Source organism: Uranotaenia lowii, chromosome 2 (genome assembly GCF_029784155.1).
Source record: "Uranotaenia lowii strain MFRU-FL chromosome 2, ASM2978415v1, whole genome shotgun sequence".
In the NCBI taxonomy this organism is placed as follows: Eukaryota; Metazoa; Arthropoda; class Insecta; order Diptera; family Culicidae; genus Uranotaenia; species Uranotaenia lowii.
In genome coordinates this window covers 145,546,834-145,567,951 of record NC_073692.1, presented here as the reverse complement: position 1 = coordinate 145,567,951, position 21,118 = coordinate 145,546,834, and the positions used below count along the sequence as shown (strand labels likewise).

General features: G+C 37.5%; 1 protein-coding gene across 1 annotated transcript in view; it reads left to right on the top strand.

Annotated features, from left to right (window-relative positions):
* LOC129745338 (histone acetyltransferase KAT7) overlaps positions 1–21,118 on the top strand; it is a 289,966-nt gene that overhangs the window by 10,491 nt on the left and 258,357 nt on the right. The window contains exons 4-5 of the mRNA XM_055738353.1: positions 6,611–7,899; positions 7,970–8,164. Of these exons, the coding sequence (XP_055594328.1) occupies positions 6,611–7,899; positions 7,970–8,164 (1,484 nt within the window). The remainder of the gene's footprint in view (positions 1–6,610; positions 7,900–7,969; positions 8,165–21,118) is intronic.

Below are 21,118 nucleotides of genomic sequence, written 5' to 3'. Positions count from 1 at the left end.
ATCCGTGTATATACCTGGCCAGCTGGCAACTGATTGAACATTCCAATTATATAGTCAGTTATATAATGAGACACATCTTACCTGTAGGCCCGCTTATGGGATTCGAACCCAAAAGTTTTTCTTGCCGATACCGGGAATCGAACCCAGTACGCCTGGCGTACCAATACCAGACTCGCGCCAGCCTATCCACTAGACCACATCGGCGCTTAGTTTTTTTTAAATTCCATATACTCACATAATATGGTAAAACTTTAGGTAGCTATCGCAAAACTCGATGAGTTTTTCTCACCAAAACATCATGAATTCTAAGAACGAAACGAATTTTGTAAACTGTTTCTTCAAACGGGACAAGATGGTGAAAAAGAGCCACTATCAAAATTCCTTACTCGTTGTTTGGAACAAGCGAATAAGTGTAATTTTGGTAAATCGGAAGTGGAAAGTCGTGAGTTAAGGATAATTGACAAAGTTATTCAGCATTCTTCACCGGAAATGCGAGAAAAATTACTTCAAGAAGAAAATTTATCCTTAGCTCAACTTACAAGGATAGTCAGATCGACAGAATCGATTAAATTTCAAGCTTTTACAATTAATGAAATTTCCGGATCCAATGTTTTCCAAGTTAATTCCAATGTGAATAGAATTCTAGATCACAGAAATATTTTAAATAATGCATGTTACCGGTGTGGAGACAAAAATCATTTTGCCAACGATCCATTATGTCCAGCTAGAGGGTTTAAGTGTCCAAAGTGTTCTAAAATGGGACATTATCCTCAGTGCTGTAAGTCTACTGGGAAACAGGTGACTAACAAGCGTCAACATTCGGCTAATTTTTTTCAACAACAGAATAAGAAATTTAAATCACACAACGTACGGTTGATAGAATCAACGGAGAACAATGTTAATCAAGAACAACAGAGTTTCATTTATCAAATTGGAGATGGTGACGAAATGATGTGGTTGAAAATTGGTGGTGTGCTCATCCAAATGCTAGTAGATTCTGGTAGTTCCAAAAATATCATCAATTTCACCACTTGGGAATACATGAAGCAACAAGGGGTTAAAGTTCGTCAGCCTGAGCGTCTACCTAACACCACTCTTCGTGGTTATGGTACTTTATCAAAACCTCTACAAATATCAACAGTGTTTGAAGCAGTTATATCTGTTGATGGTTTTCCCCAATCGGAGCAAGTCGCTACATTCTTTGTCGTTGTTGATGGAGCACAGCCTCTACTTGGCAAAGAGACTGCCAAATTACTTGGTGTGTTGACAATTGGATTGCCCCAATCAGTTAACTCTGTTGTTTCATTTGAAAAACGTCCATTTCCAAAAATGAAAAATGTTCTACTACGCATACCTGTAAATTCGAATGTAAACCCTGTAGCACAACGTGTTCGTAGGACACCTGTTGCTCTGCTGTCTAGAATTGAAGAAAAGATTGCTCAATTGTTGGCCAACGACATCATAGAACCAGTTGAAGGTGGAGCTACATGGGTATCTCCGTTAGTTACCATTCTCAAGGACAATGGTGATTTACGTTTATGTGTTGACATGAGACGCGCCAATCAAGCTATTATAAGAGAACATTACATGATGCCGACGTTTGAAGATTTTTTGCCACGCCTGAAGTCTGCTAATTTTTTTAGTCGTCTAGACATAAAAGACGCTTTTCATCAGGTAATTTTCTTTACTGAAATATTTAAAGATCTTTGTGTTTCTGATATGTATTTTAAAATGTGTGAAATATAATTTTTGTTTGTTATTAATTGATTCTCAGATTGAATTAGAAGAGTCCTCCCGTTATATTACAACATTTATAAGTCATAAAGGATTATTTCGCTATAAGCGTTTAATGTTCGGAATTTCATGTGCACCTGAAATGTTTCAGAAGACTCTCGAACAAATATTGATTGGTTGTGAAAATGTAATCAATTATATTGATGATATTTTCGTTTATGGTGAAACTCAAGAAGAACATGACCGAAGTTTGTCACAAATATTAGCTGTCTTAAAAAGTCGTAATATTCTCCTCAATAATCAAAAATGCATCTTCAAAGTACGCGAGATAGAATTTCTAGGACATAAGATTTCTGCTGAAGGAGTTCGACCAATGGAGAACAAAATAGGCTGTTTGCAAAAATTTCGCAAACCTAGAACTTCGGAAGAAGTTCGAAGTTTTCTTGGACTTGTAACGTATATTGGCAAATTTATACCGAATTTAGCAACCTTTACGAGAACTTATTTGCAAAAATATTAGATTCAAATGGGAAGCGAAGCATGAAGAAAGTTTTCAACATTTGAAACAAGCTATTTCAAATGTCCGAACTCTATCGTTTTTTGATAACAATCTCCGAACTAGAGTAGTCGCCGATGCGTCTCCAGTTGCTCTAGGAGCTGTTTTAATTCAGTTTATTGATCACACCGATAATGAACCTCGAGTCATTCGCTATGCAAGCAAAAGTTTATCTAAAACAGAAAGTCGTTATTGTCAGACGGAAAAAGAAGCATTGGCTTTAGTCTGGGCGGTTGAGAAATTTTCAATTTATTTGATTGGTCGTGAATTTGAACTTGAAACTGATCATAAGCCTTTGGAAAGTATTTTGCTCCTACATCGACACCATGTGCACGAATTGAACGTTGGGTTCTACGATTGCAGTCTTTCCGGTTCGTTGTGAAGTACCGAAAAGGTTCAGGAAACATAGCAGATTCTCTTTCACGGTTAGTCGAGCAAGAACTTTCTGGAGATTTCGAACAAGATAATAAATTTTTGGTGCTCGCTGTCAAAGAGTCCGTTGCTATTGATATTCAAGAACTAGAAGAAGCAACACTTTCCGATCTGGAGTTAAAGACTGTGAAAGATTGTTTGCGTACAGGAATATGGTCAAGTTCTTTAGTTAAACATTATGAACCATTTGCAAATGAACTTGGAATTCTTAGCGATATGGTTGTGCGTTGCAACAAACAGGTCGTTCCAAAAATTTTACGGCATCGAATGTTAGAACTGGGACATGTAGGTCATCCAGGCGAATCTGTGATGAAGAAGCGATTGCGAGAAAGGGCTTGGTGGCCTATGATGGATAAGGATATCAAGAAATATGTTCTTGATTGTGAGGGATGTAGACTAACTGAACTTCCCAGCAAGCCAATTCCGATGGCACGACGAGAGTTACCGTTGAAACCTTGGATTGATATAGCAATCGATTTCATGGGACCTCTTCCATCGGGAGAATATTTATTGGTTGTGATAGATTATTTCAGTCGATACAAAGAAGTAGAAATCATGAATCGCATTACATCACGTGACACGGTGCATAAGTTGAACCAAATTTTCACAAGACTTGGATATCCAAGAACGATAACTCTTGATAATGCTAAACAATTTGTAGGGAAAGAATTTGAGGAATTCTGTAAAGTACATGGAATAACGCTTAATCACACAGCACCATATTGGCCTCAAGAAAATGGTCTTGTTGAAAGGCAAAATCGATCTTTATTGAAGAGACTTCAAATTAGCCATGCCTTCGGTAGAGATTGGAAGAAAGATCTTAAAGATTATCTTATGATGTACTATACAACTCCACATTCGACTACAGGAAAAACACCTACTGAGTTGTGTTATGGAAGAACAATTCGTTCAAAATTGCCAACTATCGAAGATTTGGAAACTACACCAACATCAACTGATTATCGTGATCAAGACCGCATGAGGAAGCATAAAGGTAAAGAAACAGAAGACATTCGTCGTGGAGCTGAGACATCAAAAATTCAACAGGGGGATAAAGTTTTAATGGAAAATCTAGTTCCATCGAATAAATTATCAACTAAGTTTGGGAAAACACAGTTTACCGTTACAGAAAGAGTGGGTCCAAGAGCGGTAGTGGAGGATGATTCAGGGAGATCATTCGAACGAAATGTAGCTCATTTGAAGCGAATACCTTTAGAACAGGATTCCAGTTCTGAAATTGAAGATCTCGATGAAGCCACGCTCATAAATGCACCGATAACGATTGACGATGAAGTATCAGCAAATGAACAAGAACCTGCTATCAATAATACATTAATATCATCAAACGTTGCTGAAGTCCGGGGAAGGTTGTCAGCTAACCGCGAACGTCGAAAGCCTTCAAGATTCCAGGATTATGTCATGAAAGTTCAACAAACCTCAAACTTTGCTTAAACTAAACGAGATATGGTGATTACTTGTGATCACGTCAGCATGATCATCAGAATTGTAATATTTTAAAGTAGGCTTTTTAGTGAAAATACATTTCTTGGATTATACATCAAACTGTAAAGACGTGCTTTATTGTTAGTAGAAATTCCGGAAATACCACACGCCCCTCACTGTGAGTTGAAACGATTCACCTCTTATGATCACTCACTCAATTCTCTGTTTTCTAGAGCGAAAATGGTGTCCTTCAAAGCGTCTTTCCGAGGATGGGGAAAAATTAAATAACGCAAACAACCTTAGGGGAGAGGAAGGCTATATGCGCATATTAAGGAAAGCACTCATTTTCTCCTATACTCTAAAAGATAGGAGTCTGAAAACTATATGCACATGAGCGGACATCTGTTTTATATACGTTAGTGAAATTTTTCTGTTAAAATCTCTTACAGTTTTTGTGAAAATAATTTTATAATAAAAGAAGTCAAAATAGCCGATTTCCGAAACTGGCGGGCTAAATGCGCATATTTATGTTTTTAGCTATATTTCATTACCACTTGCAATATTTTGATATTATTTAATTGAAAATGGTAGAAACGGATGTTAAGCATACGTCAAGGCCGAAATTTTGGTGAAATTATTTACATCACTAGTTCTTTTGCATGAAACATAGTTAAGTATGCCATATGGCCATATTTCAGGGTAATATTTTGTTCATATTGTATTTTTATCGGATCAGTAGGAAGTTCTTCTTTTTTCGCTGAAAGATCGTTATTTGAGCGTAGATTTCATGTTTAAATGATAGAAAGTAAAAAATTTATAAGATTAATCTATTTTTCTTGATATAGGCATTTAACCTACCTTGATATGGGCATTCAGAACCTGTCTCGTATTCCAATATCTTATCATCTACAACTTTGCCAAAGCTTCAATTTGTTTAATTTCCGATTTTCAGATGAATAAGAAAGAAAAACCACTAAAATTTTTGTTCACAGAATCTGTATGCAAAATAATTAAAGTTCAATATTTTATAACAAAACTGACAAAAATCTTGTTTGAATTTTTAAATATTTTCGACTTTATATAATAATTTAATTTTTTTATGCCATGTGTTAAAAGCGTATTACCCTCAAACTGCACTAATTAGATATGATGAATCTCCAGCCATATCGTCAATCGGCTGTATGCGCATATTACCCAATATGCGCATATAGGAACACTTCCCCCTACTTCATAGAGATAACCACAAGAATCCAATGTTCATAGTAAAATTGTCACTTGCAAAGAAAATTTTCAATATCACTCCGTAGATACGCTTCGTAACACGGTATTCGCAAAAGACCACTACGGCGTATATAACACGTGTTATCGCAACGAAACCAAATTGACTGAATTAAATGGTTGATCTGCACTTCTTTAGGGCATCCGGTTGATCTTGACTAAGGAAGTTCTATCATGACGGATGATTTCGGCCCATAACTTCAACGATGCAGGTTTTGGTCGCCTTCAGTATGTCATCATAGGTTTGTGAACTTTCTTACGGTTAAGGAAGAGTTTATCTAAGTATAGAAAACGATATTCTCCAAATTTGCTTTTTGTGCTTTTTTTTAACCTTTCTTGATCTTTTTGCCACTGGAAGGGCTTGAATCTAGTAACAACGAAACACCAACAAAAGTTTGTCCTTATCAGAATCGATCTTTTCAAGCGTTACGTATAGGGATGTCGTTTGACAATTATCGACTTATCAGCGCCAAGTTAAATCTGTCCATATTTGGGTCCAGTCGTTAAGAACCATCTTTGGCGGCGTACAGGAGGACGGAGTGTGGAGGCGAAGGATGAACCACGAGCTCGTGCGACTCTACGGCGAACCCAGTATCCAGAAGGTGGTGAAGGCTGGCCGGATACGCAGGGCGGGACATGTTGCGAGAATGCCGGACGACTGTCCTGCAAAACAGGTGTTCGCTACGAATCCGGTAGGAACAAGACGAGCGGAGGCGCAACGAGCGAGGTGGTTAGACCAAGTGGAGCGTGATCTGGCGAACGTGGGGTGCCCGAGAAATTGGAGAACGGTTGCCATGGACCGAGTGAATTATAGGAATTATGTTCGTCAAGTTATGTCGTGAGACGGTATACTATGTAAATAAATAAGTTGGGTCCAGTCGTTTTTAAAATTTTCTGTTCTTATCAGCCAAGTTTCTTTCTAACGAATGCACCCTGATTTTTCCAGCTTTTCATTCCACGAATATTATTATTTTTTTTAAACAATAGTAAGCGCTGATCTAAGCAATCTAACTTGTTACTATACCATAAATCAAATTTATAAAAAAAAATCACTTTTGTTCGCACCCTCGTGAAAGCAAGTCGCTTTGAGTTCTGAACCCCATTTTTCTGAGCTTATAGTTAGAAAACAGCTATTTTATTTAATTTTTCTTCTTCTCAATATTCTAGGTCGTGGTCGCCCCCGCAAAACCCCTATTGCAACGACCGGCAACGCAACATCTACCAGCACTCCAACGACGACCAACACGACCGGTCCCGTATCGAAACCGGTAGCCCAGGTCAAGGCACAAGTCAGCGTATCGCCTACTAAAGCCGCATCCGGTGGTGGTTCCTCCTCACAAAAACCTAAACCCGAAGACGATGCTTCGTCGGCATCGACGGGCAGTTCCATGGACACATCATCCAGTGGCTCGTCGGATTCGGACACTGATTCGTCGGAAGATTCTTCTCACTCGGCCAACGTGGCACCGACCGGGGCTGTCGGGTCAAATAATGCCAAGGAAACGCTCAAACGAAGCAACGCCGGCATGAAACGGCAGCTGGAGAAAACTCCACAGAAAGTCGAGACTAAGGATGCTGGTACCGATTCCGAGGGAGAAGTTAATAATAAACAAACTAGAAAGCTAACAAGGTCTTCTAGCACCCGAAAGTCGAAGCATTTACTTGGGAAGAAAGATTCCGAGACGGAATCCGATGCAGATAGTGTTAAGCGTTCTGCGTCCAAGAGTCCGGTGAAGAAGGCGCCAATTGTTCCGACCAAGGGTAAGAACAACAGCAGCAAGAAGAAGGATGCTGTGCTAAAGGAGGCTCAATTTGAAGAACCAGAACCCATCGACAATCGATGCCCGCTGCTAAGTTGCGACTCCACCGGTCATCTGGGAGGGAAACTTGAGAAGCATTTCACCTTGGAAGCTTGTCCGTTGTATCATAACATAACCTCGGAGCAAACCAAGGACTTTTTACAAGAGCGAAAACAGAGAGATGAAGAAAGGAAGAAAGCGGTTCCCGTCTATGAAAACAGCAAAAAGATTCAAACTCCGGAGCAGAAGATTTACCTGCAGAAAATCAGGGACATGCGGGCCAAGTTCAAGCCGAACCCTCCACCGGATGTTAAGCCGAGGCCTATTGCCGAACGCCTTGAAAATGAGATCGATTTGGAACCATCTCTGGAAGGCATCGTTCCGGATTATGATCTGCAGCTGTTCCGCGAGGCTCAAGCCGCGGCTAGCGAGAGCATGGAAAATGAACTGAAGGAAATGGTCACCGGTAAGGGAACCCGGTTCATTTCAATGGGTCGATACTGCATGAAAGTTTGGTACCAAAGTCCTTACCCGGACGATGTGACCCGGCTGCCCAAACTGTATCTTTGTGAGTACTGTCTTCGGTACCAGAAATCTGAAGTTGGCATGAAACGGCATGCGGCCAAATGTGTCTGGAGACATCCGCCCGGTGATGAGGTAAATATTTGATCAAGCATTTACCATGAAAAACAGTAATTGAATAAAAAAAAATCTTCGTTCCTTACAGATTTACCGTAAGAATAAGCTCGGAGTGTGGCAGGTGGATGGCAAACGGCACAAGCAGTACTGCCAGCATTTATGTTTGCTGGCCAAGTTTTTCTTGGACCACAAAACGCTGTACTACGACGTCGAACCGTTCCTGTTCTACGTGATGACGCTGGCCGACAGCGACGGATGTCACACGGTCGGGTACTTTAGCAAGGTAGGTGGACTCTTAGGTCTTAAGTATATAGGCATTTAAGATTGTGATTTTGCATTCAGAAAAATATTAGAGATAAATTATCACAAAGGATAAAAATTGCGAAAAAAATTTAAAAAAAAGATAAAAAAATGGTTTAGAACAAAAATAACAGTTCTCGAAGCATTTTTCGATTAGACAATTTCGAAGTTCGCAAAGATTCGATTCTTCCTGGATAAGGAAACGTGTATTTGTTAAATAAGGTGGAAAATTGCAGGTCAAGGCACGGCAAATATCGCATCGCATCTCTACAGCTAGATTTTGAACAATTCGACAGCTCTCGTAAAGTTTCTATTCAAATAATTCACGGGGATATCGTAGAAGGAATTTAGGCAAATGTCTTCCGACACGATGAGAACTTCGCTTGTTTCTTGTCTGTTTGATCAGACTTTCCTAATTCAACGACTTTAGTCCATACATCGGTAGCATGCTTTTGCACTCATAGTTCGCACCGTTATTTATTTCCGCCAACTTAGGACTAGTATCCGGTGAACCCGTAACGTCTTAGTAACCACTCCCGTGTTAACAATCTCAGCCTTCAGAATAGTGAGATTTTCCTTAGCCTTTACCTAAAACTAGGTCGAATAAAGATGCCATGTTCTACCAATTCTTCCGTGATAACGCATTCCAGGATATAGTTTGATAGGCTACTTGAGGCAGCCGTGTTAAAAAAAAAACTACGTATGATAGAAGTTGGTAGAAGGTAGTATAGCAAAGTCTGAAAACCTACAGTATGACCCATAAAAAATGTAAAATTTTTAACGATGTGTTTCGGGTTGTTTTTTTGCGATTTTTGAGGATTTTTTTTGGGTGTATTAGCTCTAACCTTCATCTGTTCATTAACGTAAACAATGCAGTAGAGGGACGAGTCAATTCTACATTCACCCCAATTTTTTTCGGACCTGTGGTACATAATATGCTATATCGGCAAGCTAAAGTGTACACAAAAGAGATAGTGACCAGTTCGTTTCTCGCCCAAAAATCTTCCAACGGGCTGTAGAATGTCATCTAGCGTCTGTTTTACACTAGAATCACAATCCTGGATGGATAAAGTCCACGGAATCCGGGTAGTAGGAGGCCACGACACAGCCAGCGGTCCAGTAAAGCGGAATTCAGTAATATCAATCCGGAGTCTGACTAGGGAAGCGAATATCTCGAATTCTTCCATGCAACTATTGGTCAAAGTTGACTTGAATGCGTCATCAAAGGAGAGAGCGAAACTCTATTTGATAACAGTACGAATTGAAGCACTGCGATTGCTGTAATATGTTGAAGAAGTAGCTAATTAATCATCTTTTTTCGATTCAGTGGCTAATTCATGTACAGATCGGTATATTTTACCCCAAAAGGCAAATGATGTTCCAGAGATTGTAAAATTCAAGTTTGGAGCGGTTGATTAGAATGGATTGAAGATGCTTCCTGTTTTCATGAATACTGGAGTAGCTAGTAGGGGGCCGTTCAGATACCACGTGGACAGAAAATGAGATTTTTGATCCCCTCCTCCCCCTCCGTGGACAAGCGTGGACATTTGGCAAACCCCTACCCCGATCCCCGGATGTCCACGTGGACAAATTTGAAAAAGTTTTTATTTTAAATACCTATAATTTGACAGTTAGAAAACATCTCTTTTTGCCTTTTTGTTATAGAAATGGCTGATTTTGTAAAACCGAATAAGAATTTCCTGATATGAAAAAAATTAAAAAAAATTTAATTTCTTTATTATCATATTTATCAGTTGCTTTCAAGTAGCTACTTATTGTTCAAACTTAAACTGGAAAGGTATGCCATTTAAGATTTTGATTTAAACTTCCAAATATTCATTCACCTTTAGAAAATATTTTGAAAGTAAGTATGTCCACGTGGACATGACCCAAACCCCTACCCCCCTCTCCGTGGACAAGCGTGGACATTTTCATACCCTCCTCCCACACCCCCCCCCCCTAACCTGTCCACGTGGTATGTGAATGGCCCCTAGCTAGTACTGAAGTCAATTCAATTAACCCGAGAATGTTGTTTTCCAAGAAGTTGGAGACCCATACCATACCTTGAAATGCACACAAAGCTGGTATGACGTTTTGGCTGAAGGATCTTTGGCCTCTGAGCAGACCAGATATAAACCCTCTCGAACATTCGATAAAGGCGTATGTTCAAGCGAAGGCTTGTGGATCCTCTCACCCAAGTGTCGATTCTCTGAAGTCTTCTATCTTTAAGCGAGGGCTGCTATGTCAGAGGCTTATGTTCTAAAAATATGCTCTCGACTAAGATCTTTCTTGGAGACGGAGACGAACACATCGAGTGCTTTTTAAAGATCAAAAATCAAGAAAAGCAGGGTTTATGGCTTATACTGTATGCACATTGATGATGTTCGTTGAGCTTTACCCATCTCTGTCGAAATAATGCCGATGGACAGCAGGCGATTACAAAAGCTGCATCTGCTGTGGCTGTGATGGTCCTGTAAGCACAGTCCTACTGAAGTTTCGACAGAGTTACAAGCGACGTCCGTTGCTTATCTATGGGACATGGCAGCCATGTTCTTGCGACCTCATTCCGTAACTCCATTATCTACTTAGAAAACTACCAATGTATCTATTTCGACTTCCACTCCCTGTCGTTGTACTTGCGCAGTGGTCACCCTTGACGTGAAGAACGCCTTCAACAGCGTCAGTTGGGCAGGGATTGCGTCGTAGGTCATTCCTATGAGGATTCTGGCCTTTATCTGTTGGATGGTGGAGTGCTACTTGCGTAATCGCCAACTACAGTATAAGACCAGCGAGGGATTGGAAACAGTGAGTGTCTCGTCAGGGGTTTCACAAGAATCGATACTTGGTCCGATATTGTGGAACACGGTCTACGACGAAGTGCTGAGACTGCGTCTAGTTGGATGCGCTCCAAGAGCTTGCGTCTGGTTCACCACAAAACCGAGATGGTGCTGATCACAAACCAGATAAGAGCACAAACAGGGACGATTGCAGCTGAACCGTGCACAATCGAATCGAAGCGTACGATCAAGTACTTGGGGGTGATGATCGACGTCCGACTGAGCTTTACGGCCCACCTCGACGACGCCTGCAAAAGGGCGGCAATGGCGACCGCAGTCCTCTCACGGGCCATGTCGATGTGCAGAAACATGCTAGAGAGGCCTCGATGTCCAACTGGCAACACCAGTGGGACAGCTCGAAACGCGGCCGGTTGATCCATTGCTTGATCCCTAGCGTCAGATTTTAGATGGATTGGAAACATGGCAAGGTGAATTTCTTCTTGAAGCAGTTCTTGACTGATCTCGGATGCTTCATGCAGTACTACCATCCGTTTGGACATGTGGTCTCGCCATTCTGCCCAACTTGCGGTGACACAGTTGAGACACCGGAGTACGTAGTGTTCAACTGTCCGAGGTTACTTCTGCGCATGCCGAGCTTCTTGGTACGTCGCGTGCGTGTGTAGGATACCTCCACCGTTACCGTCGCAGAGTATTCGAGTAGAACACCTCCTCTGCGACGGAGGCTGCGGGGATAAGACTTCTCCGCAGTCAAACTCATAGGAGGAAGCCGTCTTCGGATGAGCCACTCGGAGCGGGTAGGATGACATCACCGTCGGGATTCATCTGAGTCGTAGGCGTGAAAGTCCCGTACGTTTGCTGTGACAGGTGCGAGTCTAGGATAAGCTGCCCTCGATCGGCACGAGGTGGACAAAAAGCCTAGGGTTGCCAGCTCCAAAGTTGCCAACCAAAGTAAGGAGGAAGATTGGACCACGATCGAAGTAGAATGCCCTTTCGACGGGGGGCTTTCGAGTAGAGTGCATCCGATCCTAGCAGTAAAACATACAAAGATAAGACTTTACCTGCTGACCTACGAACGCTGTGTCGGATACTTTCACTGCCGTGGAGTATCCGAGTAACACGTGCTCCTTACGACGAGCGCTGCGGGGATATGACTTGATCTTCTTCACAGCCGAACTCGTAGGGAGAAGAGTATTCATGACGCGGAATACTCTCGGATAGAGTGACTTCACGTCGTCGGCGGGTGAGTCACTCTAGTCGGTGTAGGATGATGTCTTCGCCGGGAACCATCCGAGTAGTTTCGCAAAGCCCCGGACGTATGCTGTGACATGCGCGTGTCCAGCTGCTCTTGATCGGCACAAGGAGAGGAGGAGCCTCGAGCCAAACCAAGCGGAACCAAGATCTGAAGTCGCTAGAGAAGAGGTCATGGTCTCTAGCAGTGGTAACAAACAGAGGCGGAGCGCACGCTAGTCGTGGTAACCAAAAGGCCGGACCTCGAGCCGTCAGAGGAGATGCCGATGAGCGTAGAAGCGCAGACTTGGTCTTCCATCACGGGTACAGTTTTCGTTGCAGGTCCGGGTGGGAAATATGACCAGAGGCCCCAGGTGGACTTTATGGCATAAGGGTACATAGTATCTAGAGTCAACCAATTGCACCCATAAACCCAGAGTAGCATACTGAGGAGAAGCGATGGCTGGCCGTGCCTTGGAATGCAATTCCTAAAAATGATTTACCACCTGAGTGATCAACTAATTAAAAAAAACCCTTCGTATCGTCGCTCATAAACATGGGGATACCGGCATATCTGTGCAACCTGATGGAAAGCTACTTCCAAATACATGACAAACGAAGAATTCGAGAAAATGGATGTTAGAGCTGGAGTACCGAAGAGGTCGATAATGGGTCCGGTTTTGTGGAATATTACGTATGATGAGATGCTGATATCGAGTCTGCTAGAGGGAGTGAGTGGTCTTGGGTGGGTGAGTTTCGCAGATGACTGTGCAACTAGCGACAGGTTACTCAACAGAAATTGTCCAGCTAAGAGCTTCAGAGGCTGTAGAAGCGGTGAATAGCTGGGTGCTCTCCAAGAATTTGCATTTTGATCACCACAAAACCGAGATGGTCCTGACATCAAACCAGATTTTACCACAAATAGTTCCCAAGTCAAGCGAAAGAGTCCACCACGCACAGATGCGCTCGACTCAAGTGCTCTTTACTTAGTCTCCTTTCGAGGATCTTACATAATAGCCCAGACGTTCGTGAGGCTCAGAGCCGGACCGATTGCAATTTAGGGGAGGTTTCCGTAGCTCACACTCATTGGGATGGTCCTTTTGGTGACGAGATGTTTCCGGGATAGTAGACAAACGCCCCCTGAACCACTAGTAGATCTCATGTTCCTCACTAAGATGGCAGGAAGTATTCAACCTCCATTCCTGTCAGCATTTCTTCGAACAGGTTCCACGAGTCTGCAAAGTTCGTAAACCTTTGGATTTTGATTGATAGCTGAGATAACATAAGCTCTTATGCTTGAGGGACTTTGAACCTACACCTAAACCATAAGACATTTAAGGCATAAACCATCAGGACTGCAATGAGACTGAGACTAGCGCCCAGAGACCTCAGCTGTCAAAACTAAGACTTGAAACCGAAAATTTGATGTCTCATACGACATTTTTTTACCTCAGGTCTTATGGCCTTATGGCCCAGGACTCAGATTTCAGGTCGCGTGTTTATTGTCTCAAGTCTGCGGCCTAATCCTATTTAGTCCTAAATTTAAACTTTAAAACAGATTTCAAAAGTTGTAGAAATATGGTATTATTGAACAGGATTTTTTGCACCAGAACAGTTTTCGCTTTTAGCACAATTTCGTCAATTCGCATATTTATTCGTGAAAAAGTTTCCAAATGTACTTTCTTCAACTACTCTTAAAGTTATCACCGGGGACACCTCGGTCTTATTAAGGAAAGTGCAATTAATTTAGTTCCGGAGAGCCCACGCCATTCCGAAATGAGCAAATTTATGACAACCAATTTGTTCGGCGAGGAGAATGCACCTTGGACATCACGTCGTCGTTGGAAACCAAACCACGGCCGGCGGGGTAAAAGAAAGAGAATGTTTTTTCGATTTTTGTGCAAGATTTATTGTCCGCGTTCCACCCACGAAAAATGCATCGAGCCGAGTGTTTTGCTGCAGCAGCAGCAGCCAAAAGGTACAATCAGCGGCGGACGGTAGTTGTCTTCCGAAACCATATTTGTTTGTGATGATGGCATTTCTTGTCCCGTTTTTTCTGGAGTCCTACACGGATTCACTCTCCAATGGAATCACATCCACTCGGCGGGGAATAATTTTGGGAAGGAAAGAAGAACAAAAAACTGTCACCTCAGAGACTGAAAAAGCTCCAGGAATATGAATCATAAATGAGAAAAAAGTACCGAAACATTCCAAAATTTCTGAGTTCATTCACCTTACAATATGCATATCATTGAATCGTTGTTTGATTTGCATAGGTACTTGAGTCTGAAATTAGAGTTTTGAATTCTTGTTATCTTCCTAATGTTAGAACGTATTCCATGGATTCTTAATTCCTTAGTATTGAGCTTTTTTTTTTTTTTTTTTCTCGAGGGATTTTAAGCATCTTTGTGGCTTATTCATCCCGATTAGTATTGAGCTTTGATTTAGAGTCTAATTTCCAATCTGAATTTGGATAACAGACTAAGATATCATTCAATTAGGATGTCTTTTAAATGAACACATTTTCGTGACACGAAACTCGTTCGGGAATTTCAATTTGTACTTCCATGATGCTATCGTTAGACTTTATTCCACGTCAAAAAGTTCTACCAAAGCTCTTAAAGATCAAAATTTTTCACTATTTTGAAATCAAATTGCCATTGTATACAATCCATATTTATTCCATTGGTTTAAGGAGAATTCGTTTGATCCTATATGTCGTGGTTTTACGAATCTCAATTCAGAGATTCTCTAAAACACGTCTGTCGCTCACAAGAATAGATCAACGACTCACTTTGTTTTGTTTGTTTGTCAAGTGTTGCCAAAATAGCAAATGTTGTCATAGAAATTTATTTTATTTTATTTATCTTCAGTGTTGCCGAATACAACTATTATTTTATTTTATTCTTAATTAATTTTTTTTATTTTCTGTATATCCTTCATCTCATCCCTACACAATATTCGAGTAAATTTATTATAATCAATGCCCTAAAATAATTCAAAACGGGTACAGAGCGTAAAATCATTAAATGTTTCTGCCTCTCCGTCTGTCAGTTGTCTGTAAAAACATAAAAAACATGATGCCGCAAACGTGCTACGTAACCCTAATCTGTCTCATTTTTGGGGCCCGATTACAGTTCTCAGTTATATTTAATTAGTCAATAGGTATCCTACCAAAGCCCATATCTTTTAATCATCGAGCAAACTGTACTAGCTAGTAAACCACATTTTCACTGCAACTGGGTACGACGGTGGACAATCGAGGGGGTCGGACGAATAGTTGGACTGACCACCAAAAAGTTCCGGCCCTTTTAGAGATGTAGCTGAGCTGACCTGGCCTGAACTACACGACGGATCCCGGGCAAAAACCGGCCGGCTGCTGAAATAGTAATAAAAAAGCATAACCGTAAAATGGGGTTAATCGGGACAGTTTTCGGACTGATTTAAAAATATCTCTGTCAAATTCAGCTTTTCCACTTCTGGTCATTTCTGGGATGCTTTTGAGCTTGTGATTTTAGGGATATGCTTTAAAAAAAAGCAAAGATTTGGTTTTTGTTTGAATATTCTAATTCTTCCTAATGGGATCAAAAATAAAAATAAAATCTGTAACATTCTTCTCTAGAGTTTCACAATTGATAGAAAAAGGCAGAAAATATCAAATAAACTGACGAAAAATAATAAGCTAATGTTAAAAAATCCTCTAGGATCGTAGCAAATCTTAGACATTGTCATTAATAGTGTTTTCGTTTATTGGCAGTGGTAACCTAGTTACCCACGAGTTTTGCCCTAACTGCTGTTATTATGTTCGTTTATTAATTCAGAAGTCCACTAGTTTTGCCCGAGATTTGAACCTCAAGCAGGCGGTTGCACCCCGTAAAAGTTGTCAGTGTTGGGGGTAAACATGAGGGTGAGTATAGCAACCATATATTTGCATTGTCCCGGGTAACGATTCTGTTTGTTTATTCAGAAAAAGTGGAGAAAAACGAAAACGGCATAAGAGATAGTTGCCCTACTTTGCACCCTTTAAACAGTTGTGTTATTAAATCCATTTTTTCTCATATATGAAAAAGTAGTTTTGTTTTTGTTTTAATACATTTATCATTGATAATCTTATCTGCAAATTTGAATAAGAACTTCACAAAAACTACTTACTGATAAGTTCTATTTTTCTAAAAATCAACAAATTAAACAATAGAATTTTAAATCAAAGATTATTATAAAAAATTATTTCAGTTTTTAACGCGTTAAATAAACACTGAAATTTCCGTTATACATTTTCTCATAACAGTATTTCAATCCCAGTCAGCAGCTCAGTAATCAGTTTTTTTTGTGTTTACTTGGAGTTTATTTGCCTAAATTGGCAAAAAATGTTAGAAATGAGAAAAATAGGTTTTAAATTAGATCCTCACTGGTAAGTTTTTAAACAAATTTTGGGTAATGACAGGTGATGGAGAGAGAAATCAAGTGAATTAGAAAAAAAGTGAAAAAAAATAAAAATACAAAAATACAAATTATAATAAAAAAAAAATAATAATAATAAAAAATAAAATTTAAAAATATAAAAAAAAACAAAAAAAAAACAAAAAAAAAACTAAAAAAATTAAAATAAAAAAACATGAAACCATAAAAAACAAAAAAAAATGTGTTTAAAAAAATAAAAAAAAACAAAAAAGTTGAAAAAATGTAAAAAAAATATTTAAAAAAAGTGGAAAAAACAAAAAAAAAATAAAAGAATAAAAAACAAATAAAAAAAATATAAATGAAAAAAAATTTAGAAAAATTAAATAAAAAATTTAGAAAAAAAAAATTAAAAAAAAACAAAAAAAAATAGAAACACAAAAAAATTGAAAAAGCATGAAAATAGAAGAAAAAACGAAAAAAAAGTTAAAATTAAAAAAATAGTTAAAATGTAAAAAAAAAAAATATAGAAAAAAATAAGAAACAAATAAAAATTAAAAAAAAGGACAAAAAAAATATAAAAAATTAAATAACATATATAAAATAAACAAAATAATAGAAAAAATTAAAAAAAAAAACAAAAAAAAAAACAAAACAAAAAAACAAAAAATATAAAAAAACAAAAAAGAATATAAAATAAAAAAAAACATATGTAAAATGAAAAATAAATGAAGAAATATCAAAAGAAGATAAAAACGAAAAAAATTAAAATTAAAAAAAAATGAAAATAAAAAAAAATTAAAAAAAAAAGAAAAATTAGAAAACAAAAAAAATTAAATACTAATAAAACAAAATAAAAACTAGAAAACAAAAAAAAAATTAAATAAAAATAAAACAAAACAATAACAAAAAAAAAAAAAAAAAAATAATAAAAAAAAAAGAATAAAAAAACAAAAATAAAACAGATAGAAATAAAAAAAAAAAACAAAAAAAATAAAACAAAAAAATTTAATAAAAACATAAAAAATATAATAAAAACAAAATAGAATAAAAACCAAATAAAAAAATAAAATAAAAAAAACAAAACAAAAAAGGAAACAAATATAAAAAAAAAACAAAAAAAAATCTTTAAAAAACTAAAAATAAAAAAAATAACAAAAAACCATAAAAAACCGTTATGATTCTTAAAAAGAAGTATAATATTTTAATTTCTTAATTACTTAATTTCTTGTCAGCAAGTTTTTTTTTCTATTTTCAAATATGTATATACATATATTTTTTTATTCATCTTCAAATGTTTTCTTTTAAGAATTACATTGTTGTTTATTGTTGAATTGTCTATTTTAACACATGTTCAAATGTTTATTGTCATTTGTAGTCATATCGTTGGCAAAAAAGGATTATACAAGTTCAAAAATATGGAACCATACAAGTTATTATGAAATTTTTATATTATTTTTTATTTTTTAGAATTCTTTCATTACATTATTTTGAAAGTAGTATATCAATAAACTTATTCTAAAGTAATTTAGAGAAGAAGGTCTGATACATGCATGAACCGAACTTTCTACTAACCTTGAGACAAATATTGATTTAGCATCGAAGAATTTAAAAATCGTTTGTACGTTTGGTACGTGAAAATCACTCTTTTATCGGAAAATATTTTGCCTATTCGTCAAAATAATGTTTGGTAGTACAGAATATCCAATTCAGTTTTTCAAACGAGTTGGTTGTTAAACAATTAATACAGGGAGAAAATATTAAGCCACATCATTAATGAATATATATTTTAAGTAAGGGATACTAGATTTTTCATATATACGAGAAATGCTAACTAGATTTTTTTTTCAATAACTTTCAAACTCACTTAAATAGCACTAGTAATGGTTATAGCCATCAAAATAGTAGGACACTAGGATGCTAAAATGAGATCACACTAGTCAAAAGTGTCTCCTGATCATATCCTATCACCCAAACCTCCAAACCAAAATTATTTGCTAGGATGCAGAGGTAACCTCGGTCCTAAAGCATAAAATTTATCTTTCATCCTTTTCTCTCTTTCAACCTATCCATTGACTACTAGGACGTGGTCGGCGCCGTTATTGATGTGTAAAGAGAGAGCATCAGTTTTGTTCACTGCGAATGTGCTGTCAACCCCAGACGCAATTCTTTTGACCTTTGGGCAAAATTAATGGCCTCGGTCAATCACGGAGTAGCAACCATTGGCGATGTGGAATTCGTTCTACTGAGCCACGCCTGCGATTATGGAATTCGAAATGCAATTAATTTAAAATACATAATTGCCATGCAAATAAAGAATGATAATTAAATACACTTAAAAAGTCGGACGGAATTCATTAATTTTAATTTATTACTTAAAACTATGAACAAAGCATTTCGGGTTCAATGATTAAAGGTGGATGTGAGTAGTCAATCAAGCTAAGCTAAGCTAAAAAACCATAAAAAAACTAAAAAAAATACGTTTGAAAAAACAAAAAAATAATTTAAAAAACAGTAAAATGGTTAGAAAAATAAACAAAAAAAAAAAATAAACAAACAAATTAAAAAAAGTAAATAAAAATTAAACCAAAAAAAAAAAACAAAAATGAAAAAAGAAACAAAAAAAAAATAAAAAAAAAGAAACAAAAAATTAAAAAGAATTAAAAAAATAACAAAAACACAAACAAAAAAAAAATTAAACAAAAAAAACATAAAATAAAAAAGAGATAAAAAAAATAAAAAAAATAAAAAAAAAAATAAAAAAAATAAAAAAAAAAATAAAAAAAATAAAAAAAAATAAAAAAAATAAAAAAAAATAAATAAAAAAAAATAAAAAAAAAAAAAAAATTAAAAAAAAAATAAAAAAAAATAAAAAATAATAAATAAAAAAAAAATAAAAAAAAATAAATAAAGAAAAAAAAATAAAAAAAAATAAAAAAAAAACAATTATAAAAAAAAATAAAAATAAAAAAAGGTTATAGAAAAAACTAAAACTAAAAAGAAAAGTGAAGAAAAAAAAATACTAAAAACCAAAAAAATTTACAAAAAACAAACAAGAATGAAAGAAAAAATCCAAGAAAATTAGATGGAAAAAAACCCTTAAAGATCCAAACTGCTTTGATACTTTTTGATACAATTTAAGCCAGTCTAACCAGTATGAACTGAGTAAAACAAAAATTACACCACCCTATTTTTCGTTATTTGAAGGATGAGTGATTGTCTATCATCTAAATTTACTTCAACAATATTATTTTGATTTTTCCAATTAAGTTTATTTCTTGAAATTTACTTCGTTTAAGTGAATAGTAATGTCTTTCGAATCATTAGAATGGATGACTATTTTTTAAGCGACTGCTGGGATTTTATTAGGATTTGAAGGGTTTCAACGAGATACTCCACTAGCGATCACGAGTTTGACAGGGTGGTGCATTTTTGTTTCCCTCACGATTAACCCTACAATTATGTTGTGTCTCAAAGAATGTTTCGTTAAAATGTGTCATCATTTGACTTTGTTTTGTTTCTCCCCAAAATCATGTTTGGAGAGTATTTCATCGTGAACCAAACCTGCAGCCATGTTACATCTTTATTTGCAGTTTTTTTTACCACACTTGTCATGTTCTGAAGTTTGGCAAACTTTTTATACTACAAAACTGTTTTTAATTTTTTTAAAATTAAATTGAATGTTGATTGAATTCTCATATTCTTTCAAGCAATAAATGAAGAAAATTGTTGGTTGATTATGTGTAGTTTATCGGATGGTCGAAGTCACAGCACAACAATATTGACCCCATTTTACGGTACTAACTGGTGAAGGATAACGTAGATACTTCTCCTATGGTTAGTCAGTCTGACTGTGAATGGTAACGACCTCTGTCGTCGGGGAAAGAGAACATCCCCTCTTCTGGCTAGGGCTTAGTCCTGGTTCCAGTCCTAGATGGCATCATCTGAGGCAGACAGGGACAGGGGGTCTTGTTATGGTGGGGTTGTTTTGGTCATTGAACTCTGCTTCTGTCCCATGCTGCTGGTATTCCTCACATATGATTTTCCTTCCCCGGAGGCTTCGCCGTTCTTCATTTGTCTGCCGGATCCGGAAGTGGCGGGATGTGGCGGGATGGCGTGGCTGGAAGCTCTCTGGGTACTGTGGATGCTGCGCTGTGTTGTGATGAGAGCAAAGCCCCGCTCCAGTCACGAGTGTTGGTGAGGTTCAATTCAGTTCAGCCGGAGGAGGAAGGTGAAAATGTCTGGGTTGACATTGGAAGAGAGAACGAAATTCGGTTTTCTAGCCAACTACCCCCTCGCAGTCCCAAAAAACTTCCAGGGAGAGTTTGTTTGAGGAAAAAATTTACTACCGTGGAAAGTTTTTCACCATTCTCTATGTATAGACCGGGGTCGTTGAGTGGAAGTTTGTTTTTGTCGTTGGCGTCTAAATTTGTCTGTTTCAACGCGTACAGAAGAGAGATCATCTTCTCGACGACTGGCAAATTTTGCGCTGCTGCTGGAACTGGCCAGCCCAG